General features: G+C 46.6%; 1 protein-coding gene across 1 annotated transcript in view; it reads right to left on the bottom strand.

Annotated features, from left to right (window-relative positions):
• Window positions 1–25532, bottom strand: part of SCARB2 (scavenger receptor class B member 2) — a 57704-nt gene that overhangs the window by 15561 nt on the left and 16611 nt on the right. Inside the window, exons 2-5 of the mRNA XM_056111154.1 lie at window positions 15071–15228; window positions 6539–6686; window positions 4603–4791; window positions 959–1050 (exon numbers count right to left, since the gene is read on the bottom strand). Coding sequence (XP_055967129.1) covers window positions 959–1050; window positions 4603–4791; window positions 6539–6686; window positions 15071–15228 — 587 coding nt within the window. The remainder of the gene's footprint in view (window positions 1–958; window positions 1051–4602; window positions 4792–6538; window positions 6687–15070; window positions 15229–25532) is intronic.

Raw genomic sequence — 25532 nt, 5'->3', positions numbered from 1 at the left:
CTGTTCACGGAAGGCCAAGGAAGGCAGTGAGGGGTGGGGAGGTAGGCGATGAAGGCGGACCCTCCTGAGACACTGAGCAGAGCTGTCTGCCCACGATGCTCCAAGCTGGGGGTGTGACTTACTCTGTAACTAGGGGTGACAGACACACCCGTGAGCCCTGCCTGGGACGCGGGGCTTAGCAACAGCAAAGTTGCCATCAGGAAGAGACGAGTCAAAAGCCACCTGATTTGAAAAGTATTTGTGTTGCGGCCACAAAGAATAATAGGTGGAAGAGTAAAAGTTTTTCCCTGGCTTTTAATTCATGCCTGGGCACGATAAATACACACATCATAAATATTTAATTTTATAGTATACTATTACTAAGTTCTGATTCACAAATTTATAAGGGCAAGGATTATTGATTTGTATTTATAAGGAATTATGTCTAGTTATAGATTTCTCATTCAAAAACTCACAGGGTCAAGACATTTTTGAAATAAAATTGTGCAATTCGCTGCTATGTTGTGGACGGAAATGAGTATTACTCCGAGTATTACGCTGAGTAAGGTCAGTTAGGAGAGGGAGAAGGAGGAGTCAGTGAGGAGAGAGAACAGATAACCTTTCTCACCCGTGGGACGTGAAGAAACACAGGCAGGGAGTAACAAATGGTCAAAGACCACAAAACCTATGAACTGATGTACAGAACTAAGCTTACCAAGGGTGCAAGGAGCAAGGGGGGGGCGGGTTGGCAAGGGAACTGGAGACAGTGGGGGAGGTAGGCAGAGACTGATGGAGGGTGCAGTGTCCGAACCTTCTTATATGCATGAAACCCTATTGTGAACAGTTTTGTAAATCATGGCACTTCAAATAAAAGAAAAAAAATATATGAAAATAAAATTTTCTGAAAATAAGGCTGAAGCGGACATTCCATTATAATGAAAACTGAAAAAGAATTCCACTGGTAAATCTTTTGACTTACGTTTTTCCTTTCCATTGCACAATCTTTGTAAAGTTGAGATAACTGTCCTCTCCCGTGAGAAAAACATAGTCTCCATCATTTGTTCCATTTTTCTGAGGAAAAAAAAAAAAGAAAGATGATCCTTTCAAGTAACTGGTTAACTATATACGTGTCACCTTAGTCGGGCTCTGGGAGCCCAGCTGTTTTGGTAGAATACAAGTCTCGGTGTGTCTATGTTCTGTGGGTGTGACTGCGTTTACGATGGGTGCACTGTTAAGTGGGGAGATCACCATCCAGGGGCTGCCTGGGGAAGCCCAGGATCTGTACCCAGCACTACACTGGCCCCCAGAAAAGCTGGGTGAAGCCCCCTTCAGCACCCCAAACAGGAAAGTGCTCACTATAATGAAGGTAAGCTCATCCAATCAACTGAAAACTTAAAAAGCAAAATCGAGAGGGAGGAAAACATGTCCCAGGTGTGGAGTGCATGCCCAGAATGCACGAGGGACACACGAAGCCCTGAGTTCCGTCCCCAGCACTGCTGACTGCACCCCATCACCCACCACTGATCACAGCCCCAAGCTGCCAGCGCCCCACTGGAGTGGTCCAGGCCTGGGCACCATGGGGGCAACCCCCAATGCCTCAGAATAAAGGGGGGGGGGAGCCAAATCCAAGATGTCCCGGAGAAAATGGAATTCTCCCGAAGAATGTAACAAACTTTAGCCGAGTTTCCGGCCAGTCAGCCTATCCTTTATATTTTACATTTGTCCCTGGTCAGCCTCCACAACTAGAAAACCAGTTCTTTAAGAGAAATATCTTGACAAACAGAGATATTGTAATAACTGTGTTTCTCTGAAGAGCTTTCACTGGTATAGTAACTAACACATTTCCCTTTCACAAAACTGCTCGTTTTTAATTATGAAAAATCACTCATTATATGGGCTGCCAACGTGAGCACTCATTACTAATAAACATTTACATGATTTAAAAAGGGTGAATAAGTCTCTGGAAAGAAAGATGGCGGCCGCACGGGAGCCTTGTGGACAGCAGGTTTGAGCCGCGGGGCGGGGGGGGGGGGGGCGGCAGGGACCTCATGGGAAGGGGGGCGTAATGGGCCGTCCTTCACGCCCGACCGAGGTCGCCAGCTGCCCCCCACGAGCGGGTCTCCGGCACGGCCACGACTCCAGAGCACAGAAACCAATCTCTTAACTATTTAACTTTTAATAGAAATTCTTCCAGGGTTAATAAGTAAAATAGCAGAAATCCAAAACCGCGTGGCTGCAACATCATTTTATTCTTAAACCAAGTTGTAGAAAGCAAATCATTTGACAACGCTGTTTCAGCATGTCTGATTGGGGGGGGGGGGGGTCGTAAACCCAAAACAATAATTGTGCATCTTCTATCGAAACAATGTATCTAGTCAAAGTACATAGAGTATTAACTAGAACTCATCTGCCTCACAGGAATTGGGAGGGGTGGGAGGTGGGGTTCTATTGGGGTTCGCGGTTAAAAATAAGTATTAGTAAAGGGAAATGTGTTTGATATTTACATGACTGAGACCTAAACCCGAAAGTTCTGTAACTTTTCCCACAGTGATTCAATAAAGAAATAAATTATATATATATATATAAAAGAAAAGTTTAAAAAAAAAGGGTGAATAAGAATAAAAGGAAAGTGGCCATTTTGTTAAAAATACTTTATTACTTTATGATTTTAAAAAGCATGAACCCAGTTATATAATAGGCAAAAGATTTTGAAGAGATATTCAAAGATTTGAAGAGACTGCCCGCTCCTCTCTGGAAAGAAAGATGGCGGCCGCACGGGAGCCTTGTGGACAGCAGGTTTGAGCCGGGGGTGGTGGGAAGTGGCAGGGACCTCATGGGAAGGGGGGCGTAATGGGCCGTCCTTCACACCCAACCGAGGTCGCCAGCTGCCCCCCACGAGCAGCTCTCCAGCACGGCCACGGCCCCGGAGGCACAAGGACTGACAGCATGCCTGCCCGGAGGGGAAAGGGTGTGGACCCGCTCGCCCGCTCCTCTCTGGAAAGAGGGCACGGCCACGACTCCAGGGCACAGAAACCAATCTCTTAACTATCTAACTTTTAATAGAAATTCTTCCAGGGTCAATAAGTAAAATAGCAGAAATCCGCGACCGCGCGACATCATTTTATTCTTAAACCAAGTTGTAGAAAGCAAATCATTTGACAACGCTGTTTCAGCATGTCTGATTGGGGGGGGGGGGTCGTAAACTCTAAACAATAATTGTGCATCTTCTATCGAAACGATGTATCTAGTCAAAGTACATAGAGTATTAACTAGAACTCATCTGCCTCACAGGAATTGGGAGGGGTGGGAGGTGGGGTTCTATTGGGGTTCGCGGTTAAAAATAAGTATTGGTAAAGGGAAATGTGTTTGATATTTACATGACTGAGACCTAAACCCGAAAGCTCTGTAACTTTTCCCACAGTGATTCAATAAAGAAACAAATTATAAAAAAAAAAAGATTTGAAGAGACTTTAATCTAAAAAAATACTCAGATGGCCAGTAAATATAAGACACTCAACAGCATTAGTCAAATAAGAAAACGCAAACTAAAACCAGAGTGAGATACATACAACTTCACACCAATTAGGATGGCAAAAAAATGATAGAAGAGGGGCCAGAGCGATAGCACAGTGGGTAGGGTGTTTGCCTTGCAAGTGGTTGACCTGGGTTTGATCCCCAGCATCCCATATGGTCCCCTGAGCACCGCCAGAATCTTCCTGAGTTCAGAGCCAGGAATAACCCCTGAGCTTCACTGAGAATGACCCAAAATGCCAAAATAATAATAATTATAACTATAAAGGAAATGAAGAGTATCATGCTGAATGAAATTAGGAGAGGGAGAGATACAGACAGATCTTTCATATGTGGGACATAAATACAGTAGAAGAATACCTAATGCCCAGAGGAAACAGAAACTGAGAACTGGTCTTCAGGAGGAAGCTGATCACAGAGTATGAATGGGAGTGGAAAAGGAGGGGGTGGGGTGGGGTGGGGGTGGGGGACACGGGGACAATGGTGGAGGGTGGAAAACAATGTGTGCAGGTGTGGTGCTGAAGTTTTGTGTATGTATGAAACCACACCAATGACAATTTTGTAAGCCATGATGTTTAAAATAAATTTTTTAAAAAGATCAAAAGGGATGTAAAGAAATCAGAACCTGAATACATTGCTGCTGGGAATGTTAAATAATACAGTCACTGGAGAAAGAAAATATATATATATTTTGCCCTTTTTTTGGGGGGGGTCACATTCAGCTCATGCACTCAGGAATTACTCCTGGCAGTGTTCGGGGGACCACATGGGATGCTGGGAATCGAACCCGGGTGGCCGCATGCAAGGCAAATGCCCAACCCGCTGTGCTATCACTCCAGTCGCGATTAGAATATTCTTGGCACTGGCCTAAAACTTTTGCACAGGACTCGGGCAGACAGCTCAGAAGTGAGGGGCATTCCAAAATCTGATGCCAGGAGCCACAGGCTTCCCTGTGCAGGACAGATGTAGCCTCCAAATCACTGAGGACTCTTGGCATCTTGGCCTTTTTCCTGGGAGAAACCCAAATGAAGATGAAATCTGGCTGCAGATACTCTTTGGATGAATCCAGCGGGTCTGAAAAGACCAACTTACCCCATAGAACAGGCCAAAATAGGGAGGGATGTCGGATTCGAAGACGTTAATGAGGGACAAGATCTCATCCTTATATCCCCAGAGCAGCTCGTGGACTGTGTGTGTGACGAACAACTTCTGCTGGTAGGCCTTCAGCAGCGCCTCAATCAGCTCGCGGAGCAAATGGTTCTGGGTCCATTCCATGGCTGTCTGAGGAGCAAAGGCAGACTCAGGCGGGAGCGGCCCGACCCCAATCTCTCCTACCATTCTTTATTTAGCAAGGGGGATTAGATACTTAAATGTCAATACGAAAATGATGTGGAGGAAAGATAAGCCAGTGAACTCTGCTCTGGTTGCATGCGCAAGAAAGAGATCTTCAGTCCTGTCCCTTCTCAGGACCACACGCAACAAGTGAGAGCTTAGCATTCCCAAGCACCCTGAGTTATACTGCATCACTAGACAGAGGGGGAAAAGCCTTGTAATTGCACCAACAGCTCTGGCCACATGGTAGCACCACCTTCTTCTTAGTAAGAGCCAGGGATGGACTTTGTAAGGACCAGATTTGGGATCTAATACTCTATGGTGGGCCAACCATCCAACAACATATAAATTATTCTCTGTTATGCCCAACAGAGAAGGCAGACTGGAAAAAATAGTGAAGTCTGCAGGGTTTCACAGACGTTGCTATTAGATGGAACTGCATCATATACAGATCCCATTAAATACATTATAGATACAGACCCCACTGCCACCACACTAGGCTACAATGCCCAGTCCACTCAGCTCTTAGGAAAAAAGGGGTAAGGCCAAAAGACATTTTGAAAACTTTACAATCCAAGACAAAAATCCAAATGAGAAAGCAGCTTTCAAATTCCATTGCTCCAGTGTCTGAACCCAAACGAAGAAATACATATTTTAAAAAGTATTAGCTGGGGCTGGAGCAATAGCACAGCGGGTAGGGCGTCTGCCTTGCACGCGGCCAACCCGGGTTCAATTCCCAGCATCCCATATGGTCCCCTGAGCACCGCCAGGGGTAATTCCTGAATGCAGAGCCAGGAGTAACCCCTGTGCATCGCCAGGTGTGACCCAAAAAGCAAAAAAAAAAAAAAAAAAAATTAAAAAATTAAAAAGTATTAGCTACCCTTCAAATTTCTTGGGAAATAACTGTTCACACATGTGCTAATCATGATCACAAAGCAAGAAATTGGGAAAAATTAATGACCAAATTTGCATTGTTGTCACCACTTGAAAATACTTCAGGGGCTGGAGCGATATCATAGCGGGTAGGGCATTTGCCAACCCGGGTTTGATTCCCAGCATCCCATATGGTCCCCCGAGCACCACCAGGAGTAATTCCTAAGTGCAGAGCCAGGAATAACCCCTGTGTATTGCTGGGTGTGACGCAAAAAGCAAAAAAAGAAAAAAAAACATTCAAAATACTTTTTCAGGGTGAAAAGATATCTAAAATCACCTTTAAGGAGGAGAAGGAAAAGAAATGTATTCCTTTTACTATTGATGCATATCTTTAACATAATGTCATAGCTCTTGAATCTAAAGCCATAGTAATCTTTTTTCTTTTTTTTTGTAATAAAATAGAATGAAGTTTTATTTTTTAATCTAATAATTAAGTCCCTTCTTAAAGACTTCTTTTTCAATTGTGATAATGCATCTGTGATACACAACACCAAATTAATCATGTCATCCATAATTGAGTGTTTGGGAACCTCAATTTTAATTACATTGTGTCAATTTCTCTCATTCAATCGGAACCCTGGTTCCATGCCAGGACCTAGTATTTCTTTTTCTTTTTTTTTAATTATTTTTTTATTTTAATGAATCATTGTGAGATACATTTACAGACTTAGACTTTCATAATTGTGTTTCAGTCAAACAGCCATAGGTAATCCTAACTTAGTCTTCTAAAATCCAAGTATTAATATTTAAAGTGTCTACTCACCACAGCGGGAATATTTAACGTTCTAATTAAGTCAGTTTTCGGGTCTCCAACAGATTGGTTTCTTTGAAAAACATAGGCCTTGTTGCTCACAGCAGATATTGTTGTTCCATTGTCTCCAAACTGAATATCAGCTTTGTCTCTGAGTTCACTAAAGAAAGAAAGGAATTTGTTTGAAAATAGGCACCCTTCCATAAGTTCTCTTCTTTTCTTTCAACATCAATTTTTAATTAATTTATTTATCTTTTGGGGGGCCAGGCCCAGCGATGTTCAGGGGTTACTCGTGGCTCTGCACTTAGGAATTACTCTTGATGGTACTCAGGGAACCGTATGGGATATGGGGATCAAACCCGGGTTGTACAAATGCAAGGCAAGAGCCCTGCCTGCTGGACTACTTGCTCCAGGCTGGAGCAATAGCACAGCGGGTAGGGCGCTCGCCTTACAAGCGGCCAACATGGCCGACCCGAGTTCGATTCCTCCGCCCCTCTCGGAGAGCCCGGCAAGCTACCGAGAGTAATTCGATATGCCAAACACAGTAACAACAAAGTCTCCAATGGAGACGTTACTGGGCCAGCTCGAGCTCTTTCACCATCATTTTTAAAAAAAACAAAACAAAACAAATCCTTTCACTATTGTCATTAATAAAAAGAATATATATATATATTCCCAGTTCCCAGATGCTACCCAGAGACACAGATGGGTGCGTGTTTGTCAGCATGCAGATCGTTACAACAAGCCAGCTGACCAAAAACCTGTAAAAGGGATTAGAGGTCGTCCCAAAAGCCTCCGTCCCTCTCGGAGAGCCCGGCAAGCTACCAAGAGTATCATGCCCACACGACAGAGCCTTACAAACTACCTGTGGAGTATTCGATATGCCAAACACAGTAACAATAACGAGTCTCATTCCCCTGACCCTGAAAGACCCTCCAATATGACAGCGTTGGGAAAAGTGAGTAAGGAGAGGCTGCTAAAATCTCAAGGCTGGGACGAATGGAGATGTTACTGGCGCCCACTAGAGCAAATCAATGAACAATGGGATGACAGTGATACAGTGATAAAAAAATTGGTGACTAAGGCTGGGAATATGGGCCAGGAGTATGGCACTGGCCTTCCATGTGTAACACACACATATATACACACTCACACTCACACACACACAAAACACTCATCTATAAAGTGAGGGGGAAATGAGACCCAAGAGTCAACTCAAAAACTATAGTTATTGATCTCTGACCTCACATCTGGGGAAATACAATTGTGAGGGTCACCAGGACCAGAGAAGCAGTCAGTGAACCCTCTCTTGAGTTTCTTTCATCGCTCCAGGGTTTCAAATTTCTCGATTCAAACACTTAGAGCTCAAGGTTTCATTGTCATTCTGTTTCTCACATGGACTCAGCTCTGAATGCATTGATCAGAACGAGTGGTCGGGGCTGGAGTGATAGCACAGCGGGTAGGGTGTTTGCCTTGCACGCAGCTGACCCGGGTTCAATTCCCAGCATCCCATATGATCCCCTGAACAACACCAGGAGTAATTCCTGAGTGCAGAGCCAGTAGTAACCCCTGTGCATCGCCAGGTGTGACCCCCAAAAAGCAAAATAAATAAATAAATAAATAAATAAAAAGAGTGGTCAAAGTGCAGTTAGTCTGAGAGTTCTTCCCTTTTCAGATGCATTGTCTGGGTTGCTGGTGGCACCCGGATGCTAGGAGAACTGGCAGCCCTGGCTGCCATGTCTGGTGCCAGGACTGGGATTTGGGAGAAAGCCCATGGCACCTCAGGGGAACAACATATCAGAGGAAGCAGCATTTGCAGTCCCGCTGGTGAGTGAGAGGCAAGACTTCCTTCTAATCTTGCACTGGGCAGTCCTGAGCTTGCCGATTCCTTTTTCCTTGACATCTGAGTCCTGGGTGGGTTCAGAGCTTCCCAATGAAAAACACAGTAGGAAGATTGGCTTCCTCCCGACGTCTGCATTTCCTGGGAGGATTCCTACACTGCAGACCTGTATCATTCATCCACTTTCATCCTCTTCAATTAAACACCTCCCCCTTTTTTTTTTCCACATCCAGCTATGCTCAAGGTTTTACTCCTGACTCTGCACTCATAAATCAGTTCTGGTGGCACTTAGGGGAACCGTATGCAGTGCCAGGGGTCAAGTCAGGATCAGCTGTGTACAAGGTCTGTAAATTTCCTTTTTCACTTAACTTAGCCAGAGAGTTCGTCTCGCTGGCAAGCAAAGATACCTCATTGTACAAAATCATAACTCAGTTGTCTGACAGGTGAGAAAATGCAGTTCATGGAATGGCCCAGGACTAACCAGAAGGTGTGTGGTCCTAATACCCGGCCTCACACCCACGGTTTACTGAGTCTATGCAAAAGCTGACTTCGAGAGCTTTGGAGCAACTGAAAGGGATATGTCAGAGCTGAATCCCTGCCTTGGCTAAGGTTCAGACTGCAGAGAGGAAGCCCCCTCAGTGAGGGTGAAGAGGATAACTTCTCCGAGGGCAGCTATTTATAATGGGGTCCTGGGACCGCCCCCCCCCCCCCCCAACACTACCTCTTGCTGGCTAAGCTAACTACTCAAAGTGGGAAAAGTGACACTAATTTGCATTCAAGGAAAACCAGCCAGGGAGCCAAGCGCTGGAACTTGGTGGCAGTCTGGAAGTTCGAATTCAGCTCTGGCAAGTTTTCTAACAAATGACAAAAATCAAAAACCCTTGCTAAGGCTTTTCTTATTTTCTGTGGAGTCCAGGTCATGAACCTAGAGCCTGGAGTAAATGCCCAGCCCAGAGTCCTCTGCACCTGTGTTTATTTATCATGACTGATCCCAGAGATGACGTTCCAGATGTTTTCTTTATCACTTCCCCTGCAAAGGACCTCATGTTTTCAAAGGGAAATCGCACACAGAGGAACTTTAGGCCCTGGAGCTTAGCTTGATTTGTCAAGAAACTTCAAAAAAAGAAGAAAGAAAGAAAGAAAGAAAGAAAGAAAGAAAGAAAGAAAGAAAGTCGAGGTTTCCCAAACCACAAAAGTAAGCTAATTCCCCTGACAGGTAACTCAGGTAACTCAGCAAAACAAAGGATGTTCCTTGGTCCCCAGTCACTACGACTTGTCCAGGAAGGCTTCACCAAGGCAGGGAAGATGGCATCGGGGCTGTCAGAAATGCTGTCTGCTTGAGAAACTGAAATCCCAACTGGAGGGATGGCAAAGGGCCTCCCTCTCAATACACATAGACTTGGAGGGACCCCAAATGTTGCCCCTTCCCAGAATTCCTGTCACTGGGGGAGGTTTACAACACAAGGGCGGGTTGAACAACTACACCAGCGAAATTTCTAGCGAGGCCCTCTGAGAGCAAGAGAGCAAGGAGGAGAGGCTGGAGTGATAGCACAGCAGGTAGGGCACTTGGCTTGCGTGCTGTCAACCCGAGTTCGATCCCCCGCATCGCATATGGTCCCCCAAGCACTGCCAGAGATTGATTTCTGAGTGTACAGCCAGGAATAAGCTCTGAGCAGCACCACCCAGTGTGGCCTCCCTCCTTAAATAAATAAAGAAAAATAAAAACAGCTAAAAAAAAAACAGGCGGGTGCCGGAGCAGTAATACAGCAGATAGGGTGTTTGCCTTGCACGTGGTCAACCTGGGTTTGATCCCCGGCGTTCCATATGGTCCCCTGAGCACTGCCAGGAGTAACCCTTGAGCATCGCTGGGTGTGACCCAAAAAGTGAGAGAGAGAGAGAGAGAGAACAAGGAAGACCATAACCATGGTATCCAAGGCCAAAGAAACTTCCAGAAAGAGGAAATTTAAAAAAAAAAAGCCACCACAAAAGGCAGATGTTCGGCCAACATGGATCATTATGACACAGCTCATTATAAAGCTACACGTGAATGCCTGGGGTCAATGCCCAGCTCTCTGCTAATGCCAAGAAACTCTTGAGGATGGCAGGGGACCAGACTGCAGGCTGCTAATGACAGTGACAGCCCTGCTAATGACTACTCATAATCACGTGTGAACACATGTGGTTAGCTTTAGAGGTGCTTCATTAAACAAAGTTGTTTTTCAGGTACGTTCTCAGGGCCCAAGGAAGTTCAGTGGCCAGAGGTGCGAGGCGTGACACCTGGCAATGCTCATGGTGCCTCTGTTGTTCGGAATCCCTGACAGCCATGCAAAGGGGGTCCCCAGGGCACTGTGGCCAAGTGCTCATGAGCACACAAGAAAGGGTGTGCGAACGCTGGTCACTGCAGCAACAACAGAGTCCGGGGACAGAGAGAGGGGAGAGGAGTGAGGAGACAGGGAGAGATGGGGGGGGCAAGAGAGAGGGAGAAGGAGAGAAAGAACGAGAGGGAGAGGAGGGAGAGAGAGCGAAAGAGAGAAAGGAAGAGAGAAAGAGAGGAAAGGAAGAGAGGGAGAGAGACAGGGAGGGAGAGAAAGGGGAAGAGGAAGAGAGGGAGAAAGAGAGGGGGAGAGAGAAAGGGAGAGAGGGAGAGAGAAGAGAGATAGAGATAAAGGGGAGAGGGAGAGAGGGAGGGAGAGAGAGAGAATTGTTTGCAAAAACAAAATAAAATTTAAACTCTCACCATCCCAGAAAGCAAACAATAGACTGAGAAAAGGAAACCAAGAGGAGGAATCCATTTAATTAGCTGGAAAATTAGCATCTGTGCAACATTCATCCCTGGGAACTGCTGAGAAACTTTGTTCCATGCAAAACTACCACATAAGCCTCTGCTTAAAGGTATTCAGGCGGGGCTGGAGAGATAGCACAGCGGGTAGGGCGTTTGCCTTGCATGCGGCTGACCCGCGTTCGATTCCCAGCAACCCATATGGTCCCCTAAGCACCGCCAGGAGTAATTCCTGAGTGCAGAGCCAGGAGTAACCCCTGTGCATCGCCAGGTGTGACCCAAAAAGCAAAAAAAAAAAAAAAAAAGTATTCAGGCCCTTTCGTTCCTCCCCAGCTGTTTTCTGGGAAACTGCTGCGCCAGGCTGAGATCCCAGTGGAGGCTGGGTGTTCCATTCTGCCCCTCTCAGAGATCATGCTTGGGCACCACAGCCCCCTGGGTCCTATAAAAGGGAGATGCCGAAGTGCCTTCCCTTCCGGGTTGCTGTGGAATTAAACCCAGTCAGAACATGAGCTGACATGCACCCCCCATCTGGGAGCAGGAGCAAACGCTATTTCCAGAGCAGGACAGACCACGAGGCAGGCTGGCCCACAGGGCAGAGCTGAGGGCGTGGAAACACTGTCGATTGACAACACGAAAAGAAGTTCCACCCCAGGGGTAATGGATGAAAGGGAGTGACCGACTTGTTCAAGCATGAACTGGGTAACTGAAGTGTGATGATATATATTCTTCAAGTACATATGGACTATTATTATCCTTGGCATGGAGTTGTATATAGACTAAGATATAGCACTGTAGCACTGTCCTGCCGTCGTTCATCTATTTGCTCGAGTGGGCACCAGTAACATCTCCATTGTGAGACTTGTTACTGTGTTTGGCATATCGAATATGCCACGGGGAGCTTGCCAGGCTTTACGTGAGGGCGAGATACTCTCGGTAGCTTGCCGGGCTCTCCGAGACGGGCAGAGGAATCGAACCCGGCTCAGCTGGGTTGGCCGTGCACAAGGCAAACGCCCTACCCGCTGTGCTATCGCTTCAGACCAGACTAACATATAATATGGGGAAATTCCCCTTGAGGAAATATTTTGTAAATGAAATATTCATATTATGAATAGGCATAACACGTGTATATATTGTAATGTATCCATATAAAAGTAAAGTACAGACATGGAAAAAAAATTTAAAAATCATTCTTTTTTTTTTTCTTTTTTGGGAGACAACCACCGATGCTCAGGGATTACTCCTGACTCTGCACTGAGGAATTACTCCTGGCTGTACTTGGGGGACCACATGGGATGCTGGGAATCAAACCCAGGTCAGCCGTGTGCAAGGCAAATGCCCTACCCGCTGTACTATTGCTCTGGCTTCCCAAAAAAAGACATTCTATAAATATTAGCATTGTTTACCTTTGAGGCTATGAAGTTTTAGAGAATAGTAGTTTTCTCAATCTTAATTTAGAGCACTGTCAAAATTATCTTTTGTGCTTATGTATATTATTTTGTAATATAAGCATATTTTCCACCTTCTAAAGGTAGCGCTACACACAATATTACATATGATGACTATTTCATAATGGGCAATGAATAATATAAAAATATCTGAAATATATCCCTCACATTTTTCCCCTTATTGCCAAGGCAGTAATATATAATCCGAAAAAGTATAACACAAAACAGCAAAAATTTACCAAACCCAAACAGCAAATCTAAGAAACCCAAATCAGAGACAGTTAATGGAATACTGTCAATTCAGCATATAAATCTTTAGCTGTCTTGTATCGAAAGTGAAGTGAAACTGGTTGCACAAACTGGTTTCTAAGGAGAAAGAAGAAACAGTACAAAATGGAAAACTACTTCCAAGAGCTGGTAGAAACCATGGAATATCATATATGAGACCCACATTTACAGCCACGGGGTCACTAGGCAAAAATCCTGGCAGCAAATAACAGCTAGAAACGATGCAGTGTCTGGAAGAATGTGGTGGTGGGGTGGGCATTTTAGTCAATGAAATTCAAGGACAGAACACAAACACATGGCTCTCTAATTTAATACCACTCTGTTTAATGGGAGTATCGCTTCACTTGTATCAATTGTCATCCCGTTGCTCTTCAAGCTGCTCGAGCGGACGCCAGTAACGTCTCCGTCTCCATCCGTTTAATGGGAGTAAATGTATTTATTATTTATTACTGCAAATGCTACTCCTAGTGGATTACTGTGGGGAGGGGGTTGAAACTTCAGGCAGAAGCCCAGTTAAGCTCATGTGTGTTTGCTGTGGATTGCCATGGAAGTGAAATAACTGTGGAATCGGAGCAGAGAAGAGTCTGTGGTGTGAGTGGCTCCTGAGGCATCTCCAGGAGACATTCGTGCCTCACTCAGCAATAATGTGACTGGGTCCCTCTGAACCTAGAGACTGTGCTGCTGGATTCCAGACCCACCACAGTGCTGACTCAGAATGAATCAACCAACAACCACTTCTTGGGCAATCAACATGAGACTAGCGAGCCAGTCTGACCATTTGGCTGTTATGAAGAAGGATCTCTATATTTTTTTTTAGCTTTTTGGGTCACACCTGGCGATGCACAGGGGTTGCTCCTGGCTCTGCACTCAGGAATTACTCCTGGCAGTAGCTCAGGGGACCATATGGGATGCTGGGAATCGAACCGGGGGCGGCCGCGTGCAAGGCAAACACCCTACCCACTGTTCTATCATTCTAGCCCCTGGAGCACAAACTTTGGATGCAGGAGGCCTGAGCTCCACGCCCAGCACCAGAGGAGCCCCTGGCACTGCCGGGAGTGACCCCTGAGCACAGAACCAGGTGCAGTTCCTGAACACTGGGGTGTGCGTTCCCGTATCCCCATCCCCCTGTCCACCCCACACCACCCCCCAAGTCTCCTTTGGTAAAGTGAAGCTTGACAGGAAAGAGAGCTAGAGGGAAGGGGAGGAAAGGAGGGGGATACTCCTGTGGAAGTGGGACAGGAAGTTCTGCATGGGAAGCAACGCTCTGGCCATAAATTCATGTGTGTTTGCTGTGGCAGGCAATGGAAGTGAAATGATTGTGGCTTTGGAGCAGAGAAGACAGTCTGTGGCGTGTGAGGCTGAGCCACTCTCCAGCATTAATTAGTGACTCGAGTAGTTCTCGTAAACCTTGAGTGTTTAGAACTGGCGATCACAGCCACAGGCGTGAATCCTCCCTGCAATTTAGTTAGCTTTAGCACCGGGAAGGGTGGGACAGAAACAAAGCATCCTAGAAACTCATTTAGAACAAAGTAGAAGAGCTAGAAAACAGAGAAAGGCCCTGTAGGCGGTCTTATCTTAAAATATAGTACTGCTGCTGCTGCTGCTGCTGCTACTACTACTACTACTACTACTACTACTATCTATTACTACTACTATCTACTACTACTATTGTGGTTTGGGGTACTACTACTAGTACTACTACTATCTACTACTATTGTGGTTTGGAGTACTACTACTACTATCTACTACTATTGTGGTGGTTTGGGGTACTACTACTACTACTACTACTGTGGTTTGGGGTCTATCCCTGGTGGTACTCAGGGCTATTCCTTGCTCTGTGCTCAGGGAGTACCCCTGGCAGTGTTGGGAAGATCATGTGTGATGCTGGGATCTAACCCAAGTCAGCTACAAGGAAGACAAGCCCCTTTTGCTATCTTTCCAGCCTACCAGGCTGGTACTGTAAAGAGCAGGGGCGAGAGCGGCTCTCTGAGGCTTCATGCACGCAGCTGCACTTCCAAACAGGCGCACAGAGCCAGCCTTTGTCGAGAAATCACATGCGTGTGCCAACCCTCTGCAGCATTTCAGGCGGTTGTAAACAAAGCCCTCCCCCTCCGGAGCACTCGGCAATGCTCGGGCGCAGAGGGGTCCCTGGGCATTCCTGGCAGGCCAGGGAGGGGGAGGCTGGGCCTTACCTGTAAGTGTACGGCCCCACTTCTTCTAAGTGGGGTCTCTCCCCTTGGAGGATCTCCTCTGGATTGGTGACGTTGAAGAAATAGAACTGAGAGTACACCGGGATGGGGGGCTTCTTCCAGGAGTCGAAGGCCTCTGAGCCATTCCTTAACACAATGTCCTGGGAGAGAAAGGCACAGGGAGAAGTCGCTGTGAGGCCGCGGCAGGCTTGCACTGGGGGGAAAGAACAGAATGCCCCCCACTCCCAGCGCCCAGCTTGGTGGTCTTTTTCCTGGGCTCTGGCTTCCAGTTTGTTGAGAGCAGAGTGAAAGGCAGCAGGAAGCACACAGCCCTGTTCACGCCACAGAGCCTTCAGTCACTTACAGGATTGTTCCCACAGCCACGGCTCAGGTGGGAATACAGAGAACAATCAAGACCATAGATTAAGCACCCAAAGGGCCCTACTAGCCCACCGGTAGTTTCTGAGAACACTACACTCCCAGCTGTTGGTGCTAAGCCAGGACATCAGGACAAGCCTCTGGACGCTGCCCTGCAAGCAGAAAGCAGAATCGAGGCCCCACTTTGAGTTAAGCGGGCAAGCTAAGTTTGTGAGTCCGGATGATGTGGAGAAGTACAGCATGCTTTCTTAGCCCGCCTGGTCATACATTATCTTGGCAGTACAAGGCAGCAGCTTCCCCCTCTCTTACACATCCTTAATCTGGTTTGACCTTCAACTATCAGCATGAGCCTTCTCTTTGCCCTATGTGTAACCAACCATGAGAATGTGGGGGAAGTAATCTGTAGAACCTATGTGTCCAGCTCCATACCTTCCTCTGATGTTTCAATCATGACAACACAGCTTTGACAAGGTAGCTTTGACAAGACAATGTATGCCTGATGTTCTTTTGACGAATGCTCATCCTATACCTATACTGTCGTTAGTGAGTCTTTCTCTGTGATGAAGTCATTAGGATGTAAACTGATAAAAAATAGAATAAAAGGAGGCCTCTGGCAGTTGCTCTTCACCTCTAGCCAGATCGACGCCTTGTCCCTCCGTGCCCTTTACATTCCTCTCACGTGCCTTGTCTCTGCACCTCCAACTGAAAGAATATTCATGCAACACCCAGCTGTCTCACGGGAGAGAAGAACAGGAAGAGAGGCCCCCAACAGGTTCACTTGTCCTTCCAGTTGAAGGAGAAACAGTCCCAGCCCTGCCACCTTCACAGGCATCAAGGGCGCTTCTTGGGCACCTTCTCCACAACCCCCAAGGCAGGCACTTAGTACTGCTTGAAAGACAAGGAGGCTCCAGTTAGGTGATGCTCTTTGCCCACAATCCTCCTTCACTCCCCGCCCTGACTCTGTGAGACCAGTCAAATTACGTCTCGCATCCATTCATATATTTAAAGTCTGAGCCCTAGTCTTTCAGAAGGTGATGTTATTTGAAGACGGTGTCATTTGTGGTCTGTATTATAGATTTGCATCATCATTATGATGTTTAGAGAAATGAGGTCATTAGAGTAGGCTGTACTCCAACATAGCTGATGGTCACAAATATACACACAGGAACCCTGATGTAGAAGCACAGCAAGATGCCGGCCATCTGGGAGGCAAGGACAGCGTCTCTGAAAGGAACCGACCTTGCTGACACCCAGCTCTCAGACTACTCCCCTTGAGAGCCTGAGGCGATACATCCCCCAGTCTGAGTATCTGTCATGGCAGCTCAGCAAACTGACCCAGCTTGGCCCCTACCCTAAGATCAACGTGTCCCCCTGCCTCCCTCCCAGGAATAAGCCTACACAATGGCTTGCTGAAATGCAAGACCCCGATTTGGAGCAAAGACCCTGAGAGGCATTTGCCTCCACCAGCCACACTGTGCCAAGAGAAAAGTCACGCCCCAGCAGCTGGTGACCCTTTCACAAAGGCTCTCCATTGGGGACGCATGATCCAGACATGAAGCTAGTTAAACCAAGCCAGCCCTGCTGACATCGCAGTCACTCCGGACGCCTCAAGTGTGAAATAAACAGCCCCATTCAAGTGACTGAGCTGCAGGGGTTTTGTCCCCCAGCACTGCAACAGATGCCTGACTGACAGGGTACCCTAAGTTAACCAGCAGAAACTGATGTTGAGTAGCTTCCAAAGTCCACAACTTCTTCATGGAGGGAACTGTATTTTTTTTCCTTAAATTTTTATTAGTGAAACACCATGAGGTACAGTTGTAGACCTGCAAATTTTTGTGTTTGGGTTTCAGTTATACAATGATCGAATACCCATCCCTCCACCAGTGCCCATTCCCTACCACCACTGATCCCAGTATCCCTCCCACCCCCCTTCCCCCATCCCACCCTACCACTGTGGCAGGGCATTCCCTTTTGTTATTTCTCTCCTTTTGAGTGCTGTGGTTTGCAAAAGAGACACTGAGTGACAATCTTGTTCGGACTATAGTCTACTCTCATCACACATTTCCCATCCTGAGAGGAACGTCCCAACACCCTTTATTTGGTGCTCCCTTCTCTTTCTGAGCTGCCTTTTCCCCTAGCGTGTGCGGCTGTCCTCAAAGCCATGGAGTAATCCTCCTGGTATTTATCTCAGCTATTCTTGGGTGTTAGTCTCCTATTTTGGGGAAACTGTATTTTAAATAATACACAAGCAAGGGAAAGGCACAGATGGAACAAACAAAAGGTGAATAGCAATAACCTCCGTGCCGGGAAAATGCAGGATCCCTATTTTCTTCTAGATGAGACTCTGGATTTTCCAATTCCTTTCATCATGAATTAAAAGGAAAAACTTAACACTGAGAATATATATATATATATATATATATATGTATGTATTTGGCTTTTTGGGTCACACCCAGTGATGCTCAGGGGTTACTCCTGGCTCTGCACTCTGGAATCTCTCCTGGCAGTGCTCAGGGGACCATATGGGATGCTGGGGATCGAACCCAAGTCAGCTGTGTACAAGGCAAATGCCGTCCTATCACCCGCTATCCTATTGCCCTGGCCCCGAGAATATTACTGTTTTTTAAGAACAATGAGCTCTACCAACATAATGAGTGTAGGGCCACTAGCAAACTGATGAGAACTAGACTGCAAGAAAATGTCTCCACTGGGATGAGAGAGACGGCACAAAGATTATCACTCTGGCTCTGCGCCACTGGCCACCCTGTGGACTCTACCCCTAACACTACCGAAGCAACCCCTGAGCACAGAGCAGGGAGTAACCCCCACCCCAACACTGCTGGGTGTGTATTCAAAAACTGAACATGAAACCCACGGTTCTCTCTCGGCCACCTGCATTCAGTGGTCTTGGGCTGCTTCCCCCACCCGGGATGGCCAAGGCAATGGTGGAGGAAAGAGGAAACGAGGGCCAGGCTGGTTGGTATCAGTTGCAGTTTAGTTCAACCTCATCTCCGTTCTCCTCCTGATTCTCCTCTATCCTTCTCTCCCCAATTCTCCTTGATTCTTCCTGATCCCACTCCCTCCCCACTCTACCGCCTTAGTTATTTCCCAAATCATGAGGGGTTGGGGTAGCAATTACACATAGATGTGGTCATACAATCAACAGATGTAAAGTCCTTTTCTCAGGGGAAGCTTCTCCTAGGACAAATTCTCACCCAGCAAGATGACCCGCCTAAGGGCTAAACACCATCTATGGGTGCATTTCTCCTTTCCTTGGTCCAACAACCATGTCAGCGTTCATTTTAATTCTACACCTTAATAATATTAGTCATTTTGTATGGACACAGTAAGAGATACATTAAACTTATAGGATGGCTCTCTTGGGGACATCTCCCTATAGATCTCAGACTACAGTGCTCAAGCCAGATTAGTCTTTCCTAACCCTAGCAGGGTCCTTATTCAGTTCTTACTCTTTGGATCATGACAGAATTTGTTCATGACCATGCTCTTAACTTATAGTTAAGTATTATAGCAGTTGGCTTAGCCCATTTTGATGCCAGGGTAGCTCACAGCTTTCCCTGGGTCCATCCAGTCCCTCACTGGGACCCTGATTTTAAGGTATCAGGAACTAAGGGCAACTGAGGCTTAAGTCAAGAAAACAGATGCCCAGGAGTGAATTATTATTCAGAGTCAATTAACTGCCAAGTTACAAAAGCATAGCATTAACTGTCTTCCTATATCTATACAAAAAGGACATTGCTCTAAAGTAACCATGCAAAGGACATGAGGAGAAGAGAAAAAGCAATATTTCACTTATAAATACGAATGCAGTGACCTTAGAAGGATCTGACCTTACAATCAGACCAAACTGAGTCTGATTAGGGCATAAAGGTGATTGACCAGTTGGGGAAGCAGAGCACAAAGAAAGAGGTTACAGATAAACACAGAGGAATGTGAGTGCTTCAGGAGCACTGTGATGGGTGTAACCCAATAAACCTAAGCTCCCTGTGGCAAGGGAGAAAGGACATACCGATGTTAAACTTAAAATGTTTAGAGCTATATTCCAATAAACAGAGGAATGGGAGTGCCTCAGGAGCATTGTGATGGGCATTACTCAGTAAACCTAAACTCCCTGCGGCTAGGGAGAGTGGACATACCAACATTAAACCTGAAATGTTTGGAGTTATATTCCAGCACTGGGTCTGACTCATCCCCACGTTCAAAAGCGAAAAGAAAATTCATTCTCTATCATCATCTGACCCTTCTCTGACAGTGAGGCTGAGTGGGCAGAAAGCAAAGGGACTGACTTCAAAGCATATTGGAAATCCCGGTTCCAGTGGATCTAGACAAACGCACCAGCTAGCCAATCTCAGGCGTCCAGGCCCCCAGTGTGGCCACACAGTGCCCAGGGGGCTTAAAGAGGAAGCCCCGTTATCAAGCTGAAAACATCCCAAGGATCTGTAGGGGAAGAAAAGAAAGTGGCTCTGAAAGAAGCAACTATTGCTGCTGTCTCTAGAAAAGCAGACCACCCAGAGCTGGCGCTACTACGGCTCGGGGGTCCCGAGGACTCAACATCGCTTCCGGTGACACCCCACCAGAACGCTCCTGATCTTACCGTCTCTTCGGATGGACCAGGCTAAGAGCAGATTGGGGAGATGCAAACTTTCCAAGCCTGACCACCGACATCCTTTCCCAACCTTCAGAGTCAGCCGGATGCCTCCTGCCCGCCAGCACTGGGCTAGACTCATCTCATCTTTGCCCACCTGGCTTTCTGCTAGTTTGGGTTTGTTTGTTTTCAAAAAAAAATATATATATATACATATTTTATTGAATCACAGTGAGATACACAGTTACAAAACTGTTCATGCTAGCATTTCAGTCATACAACATCTATTCCTTTACCCGTGTACATTTCCTACCAGCAATGACCCCAGTTTCCCTCCCTCCACCCCCCACTTCCAGTCTGCCTCTATGGCAGGTTTTTCCCCCTTTCTCCCTCCCTCCCACTCCTGTCTCTCTCTCTCTTTCTCTCTCTCTCTCTCTCTCGCTCGCTCTGCCTCTGTCTCTGTCTCTCTTTCTCTGTCCCTGTCTCTTGTCTCTCTGTCTCTCTCCCCTTTGGGGCATCATGCTTTGCAATACAGAAACTGAGAGGTCATCCTGTTTGTTCCTTTACCTCCTTTCAGCACACAGTTCTTACCCAGAGCGATCATTTCCAACTCTCTTTGTCATGGTGGTTCCTTCCCTATCCCAGCTGTCAACTGTGGACGAATCCTCCTGGACTGGCAGTTTGAAGAGCTTCCCAGTCCTTCATCGTGTCTGAGCTTGTGGGGAAAGGCATGAGCCACTCTAGGGAGAGAGCTGCCGACTAGAAAGTCCTAGGCTGTCGGGAGGCCAGCAGAGGCCTGGGGGCTGGGGTCAGCATCACAGCTGCTGACCACCAGCTACAAGTATGGCGGCTTATTTCCCTGCTGGCCTGTAGCCTTCTAATCAGATGGGTGTAGAGAGACGAAATACTTTGGTTATACAAGCTCTGTGATGGTCTCTCTGCCAGCCAGTGGCCATTGAGCACCCAGAAATAGCTCAGGATGTGAACTTGACTTCTCTAGAACAAACCGGTTAACCAGATCTCAATCTGTAAATAATTATTTGTCTTCCAGAAGATTTTGAAGGCTCAAAAAATATATTAAATGTGGTCTGATTTCATAAAAACAAGGACTTCTAGGCTGGAGAGATAGGAGGTGGGTAAAGCACTTGTCTTGAATGTGGTTGGCCTGGGTTCGAGCCGCAGCACCACGTATGGTCCCCAAGCACCACCAGGAGTGATCCCTGAGCACAGAACCAGGAGTAAGTCTTGAGCACCAATCACCAGGTGTGGCCACAAAACAAGACAAAACAAAACAAGACAAAATGGAAATGAGGATTTTTCTTTAAAAGAAAAACCTTTCTTTTGGAGAGGGCTGGGGTTTGGCCCACATGTTGAGGAGCTCAGGGGCTACTCCTGGCTCTGTGCTCCTGAGTGAGCTGTAGTGGTGATCAGGGTACTGTTTGTAGTGCTGGATAGAACTGGGGCTGGCTGCATACAGAGCAAGCACTTTCCTATATTCCCAGCCCCCAAATTATTTTCTCATAGAGGCCAAAATCAGGGGAGAAGGGGGACTGGGAAGTGGCACCTCATGATGCCAGAACACCAAGCACTGCTGACCTGAACACCAAGCATTGCTGATTTAATGTTCAGAAAAGGGCAGGCCAATAATTATCACCTCACCATGAACTCCTGCATATCCCTTCAACCATATGGATCGCTCCTATCTTTGAACTTCGTAATGTGAAATTTCTTGGGGGTCAGGACAGAAAACATCCAAAACTGACGTTGACAGACATCACCATGAAGCTAGGAAAAGCAGCGACTTAAAAGGAAAAGGAAAGTCTAGTTAGTCGATAGGGTTCACATTTCAGATTAACTGTTGTTTTCTCAAAACAGAAGATGCTTGTCTACCAAAAAGGAGGAGGGCCCGTCCCCTGCTCACTTACTACTCCTTAGTGTCTCGACCAACCTGGAGAAATATTTGTGCTATCTGAAAAATACAGAACCAGGTAGCACTGTAGCACTCTCTTCCCGTTGTTCATCGCTTTGCTCGAGTGGGCCCAGTAACGTCTCCAGTGTGAGACTTGTTGTTATTGTGTTTGGCATATCGAATACGCCATGGCGAGCTTGCCAGGCTCTGCCGTGTGGGCAAGATACTCTCGGTAGGTTGCCAGGCTCTCCGAGAGGGGCAGAGGAATCGAACCTGGGTTAGCCTGGTCGGCCGCGTGCAAGGCAAACGCCCAACCACTGTGCTATCGCTCCAGCCTGTAGAACCACGTAACCTACATAATCAATTTTGGGGACAGACTGTCAAGTTTGGAGAGAAGAACTCAATTTGAAGCAGAGGAAGAGCAGAGGAATAAACGCAAAACCACATGGCAGCTGTACGGGGAGGAACAAAGTAGGGTCTCTGAAGAGTTTGGGGCGATGCAGGTGCTCACTGGTTATCTCAGTCACAGTGAGGTCTGAGGGAAGCCGAAGCTTCAGTAGAAGTTTAGAAACCATCACTGTAACAGTCTGTAATAACACATGACTTATCACCCACTTTGGGAAGCACCTACACTGGTGATTTTCAGTCTTTTTACACGGCAGAGCAACACCAGCCCAGTTGGTCCAGACAGTGAACCCTTCACTCCATGCCTGCTCTGGCAATCTCTGCCTAGTCAGAAAGATTAGTGGAAATGGAAAGTGAAACAATAAAAGATATAACGGTGAAAGTGTCATGTGACTAAGTTTTACAATCAACAGGGGAAGGCTGGGGCCATAGGAGGGAGCTTTTATCTCCTATCCAGAACCACCTAAGGTTGATGAACTACAAAACATCATCAAGTATCAGGACTAACTCTGGGCCTCTGCTGTGGCCAATGGTACATTTTACCAGAGTCCCTTCACCTGGAAAACGGCCAAGAAATGCAGTTCCTTCTGTGTTCAGAAAATACCTTACTATTAAAAAATAAAAATAAAAAAAAATGAGCCCCACCTTCTCCCTGTGACTCAGAGCCACCTCTGACTTGCCCAAGACAAGGTCAGACACGGGCTCCACTTTCCACTCTCCATACATTACCTCACTCTTGCGGAGCTGAACCATTTGTTCCCATGGAAGCATTATAACAAAATACAACACGGGACTATAGTTCATAGTCCTGCCATATACTTGGAAGTGGCTCTTCTAGAGAAAGATCTCAAGGTTTCTCAACACACACAGAACTGGATGAGGGGAAAGAGTATGATAAATAGCTTTTTTTTTTTTTTTGCTTTTGTGAGTCACACCCGGCAATGCACAGGGGTTACTCCTGGCTCTTCACTCAGGAATCACTCCTGGCGGTGCTCAGGGGACCATATGGGATGCTGGGAATCGAACCCGGGTCGGCCGCATGCAAGGCAAACGCCCTACCTGCTGTGCTATCCCTCCAGCCCCTAAATAGCTCATTTCATGCTACGTCCATTATCCTACACAGACTGTTCAGTGTAAATTCTAAATACATATACTACCTTAAATGTTTATGATTTAAATCTATCTTAACTATGTGTAGTATACATATACAGCTTATCGTATTTCCAGAGTTTGTGAAAATATTCACTCAGCAAACTCTTGCTAATTTCTCTCCCTCCCAGACTGATTTCCTCTCCCCTCTGTGAGAGACTCCCTGGGCACCCTGGGGCTCCTGAAGTCCCTGCTGCTCCCCTCCGATCCCTTCCCTTGTCCTAGTCCTCCAAAGAGTCTCTCTTGACCAATTTGATTTGCTTCTTATTCCACACTCCCAGCGACTGGGCTATGCTATTTTGAACAGGCACAGGCCATGGGGATTACATAGGGTGATTAAACGGGGACTGATCTCAGATCACACCTAAAGTGCTCGTGAAAGGGGGGCTCTTCTGAAGAGCACCACCTTCATTTCAGATACGAGAGGATCTCAAGCTGCAGGAAAAAAGGGACCCGCTTCCCTTCTGTGAGTCTAACTGAAATAAAGACGACCCAGCAAAAGGTAAACCTTCCAGCAGAGGAAGAAAAAGTGGCTGGAAGTCTTTAGTCATAATTTTCTCTTTCAGCCTTACATAGAATCCCATTTTGGCATGTGGGAGTTCCTGAGGGCAAAGGTCCGAAACCAACTGGACCGTTTGAACTGCGAAGACATTTCCCAGGACCCAGACAGGGAATGATGAGGGGAGCCGGGCAACTGACATTTCCAAGATACATTAATGATTGCCAATTACCAGTGACCGGGTTTGGAAAATGGTATGTTAACACCTACGGAATCTAGACAAACAACTCACTGGTAATAATGGAATCTTGACAAATAACTGACTCGCAATAATGATGGAATATATATAAATAATTTTGTTTCTGCTTATACCAATTTTCCTCAGGTAATCATTGATCTAACTTTTCGTCTCCCACTTAGCACCTGGCCTCGTCCTGTATGTATGTATTCCGCTTGCCCCTATATAGTCACTATTGATCCTGAATAAAACTATGTTCAGTGCCATCAGCCTGTAATTTGTGTCCTTTTTTTTTTTCGGGTCACACCTGGCCATGCACAGGGATTAGTCCTGGCTGTGAACTCAGGAGTTACTCCTAGCAGTGCTCAGGGGACCATATCGGATGCAGGGAATCAAACCCGGGCCAGCCGCGTGCAAGGCAAACGCCCTACCCGCTGTACTATTGCTCCAGCCCCCTAATTTGTCTCTATTGACCATCGGCCATGAACTGCATTGGAATCGGCTCCACATACCCAGGTCACCAGATACTGCAAGGAAGGAGTATAACCCCCAAACAGGAAGAAAAGACAGTGAATTAGGATGAGTCACGGGTTGGAATCCAAAGTATCCATTTAAAGATCAAGGCTACATAGAAATAAGAAGCAAGTTTATGACCTACGTTAAACATGAAAAGCAAAAACTGTAAAACATGTGCTCATGGGGACTCATAGACTAGGAGATAAAATGCAAAGTTTAGGGGTGGAGAGATAGTTCAGAGGTCAGGGGTGTGCATCACCTGCTCTTTGGGAACTCAGTGGTCTTCCAGGTCCCAGCTGTGTGGCCCTGCCCCCAGCACTGCCAGGCCTGACCACTGAACCACCCGGTCAGTTTGACAAAGGATCACCAAGAGAAGCCCTTCCCAGGGTCCCTTAGCATTGCTTAGGTACCATAAAAAAAGAGGAAAAGAAATCCCCAAAATATTAGAGGTAAAATATGTATAGTTTTTAAAGATTCGGTGTTGTAAGTGCGAAGCAGATTGCCCAAGTGGCAGAATATATGTCTAACAGGTGTGAGGCTCTGAGTTGACCCAGGCACCACATACAACAGCTGCCAGCATCACCAGGTGTGGCACTGGTGGCCCCTCAGCACCGCTCGGCGCCGACCCACCAGGCCCACACTGCCGAGTTCAGCATCACTGAGAGAGACCCTGCCAAATATGGTCTACAGACATTTTTGTTCCAGCTTTCAGTTACCCTCAAAATATCCAACTCTCCACCTTAAACCTGCCGGCAGAACAGGATT

This window comes from Sorex fumeus, unplaced genomic scaffold (genome assembly GCF_029834395.1).
Source record: "Sorex fumeus unplaced genomic scaffold, SorFum_2.1 ptg000013l, whole genome shotgun sequence".
In the NCBI taxonomy this organism is placed as follows: Eukaryota; Metazoa; Chordata; class Mammalia; order Eulipotyphla; family Soricidae; genus Sorex; species Sorex fumeus.
Note: the sequence above shows the minus strand (reverse complement) of the source record. Positions and strands in the feature narration are given on the sequence as shown.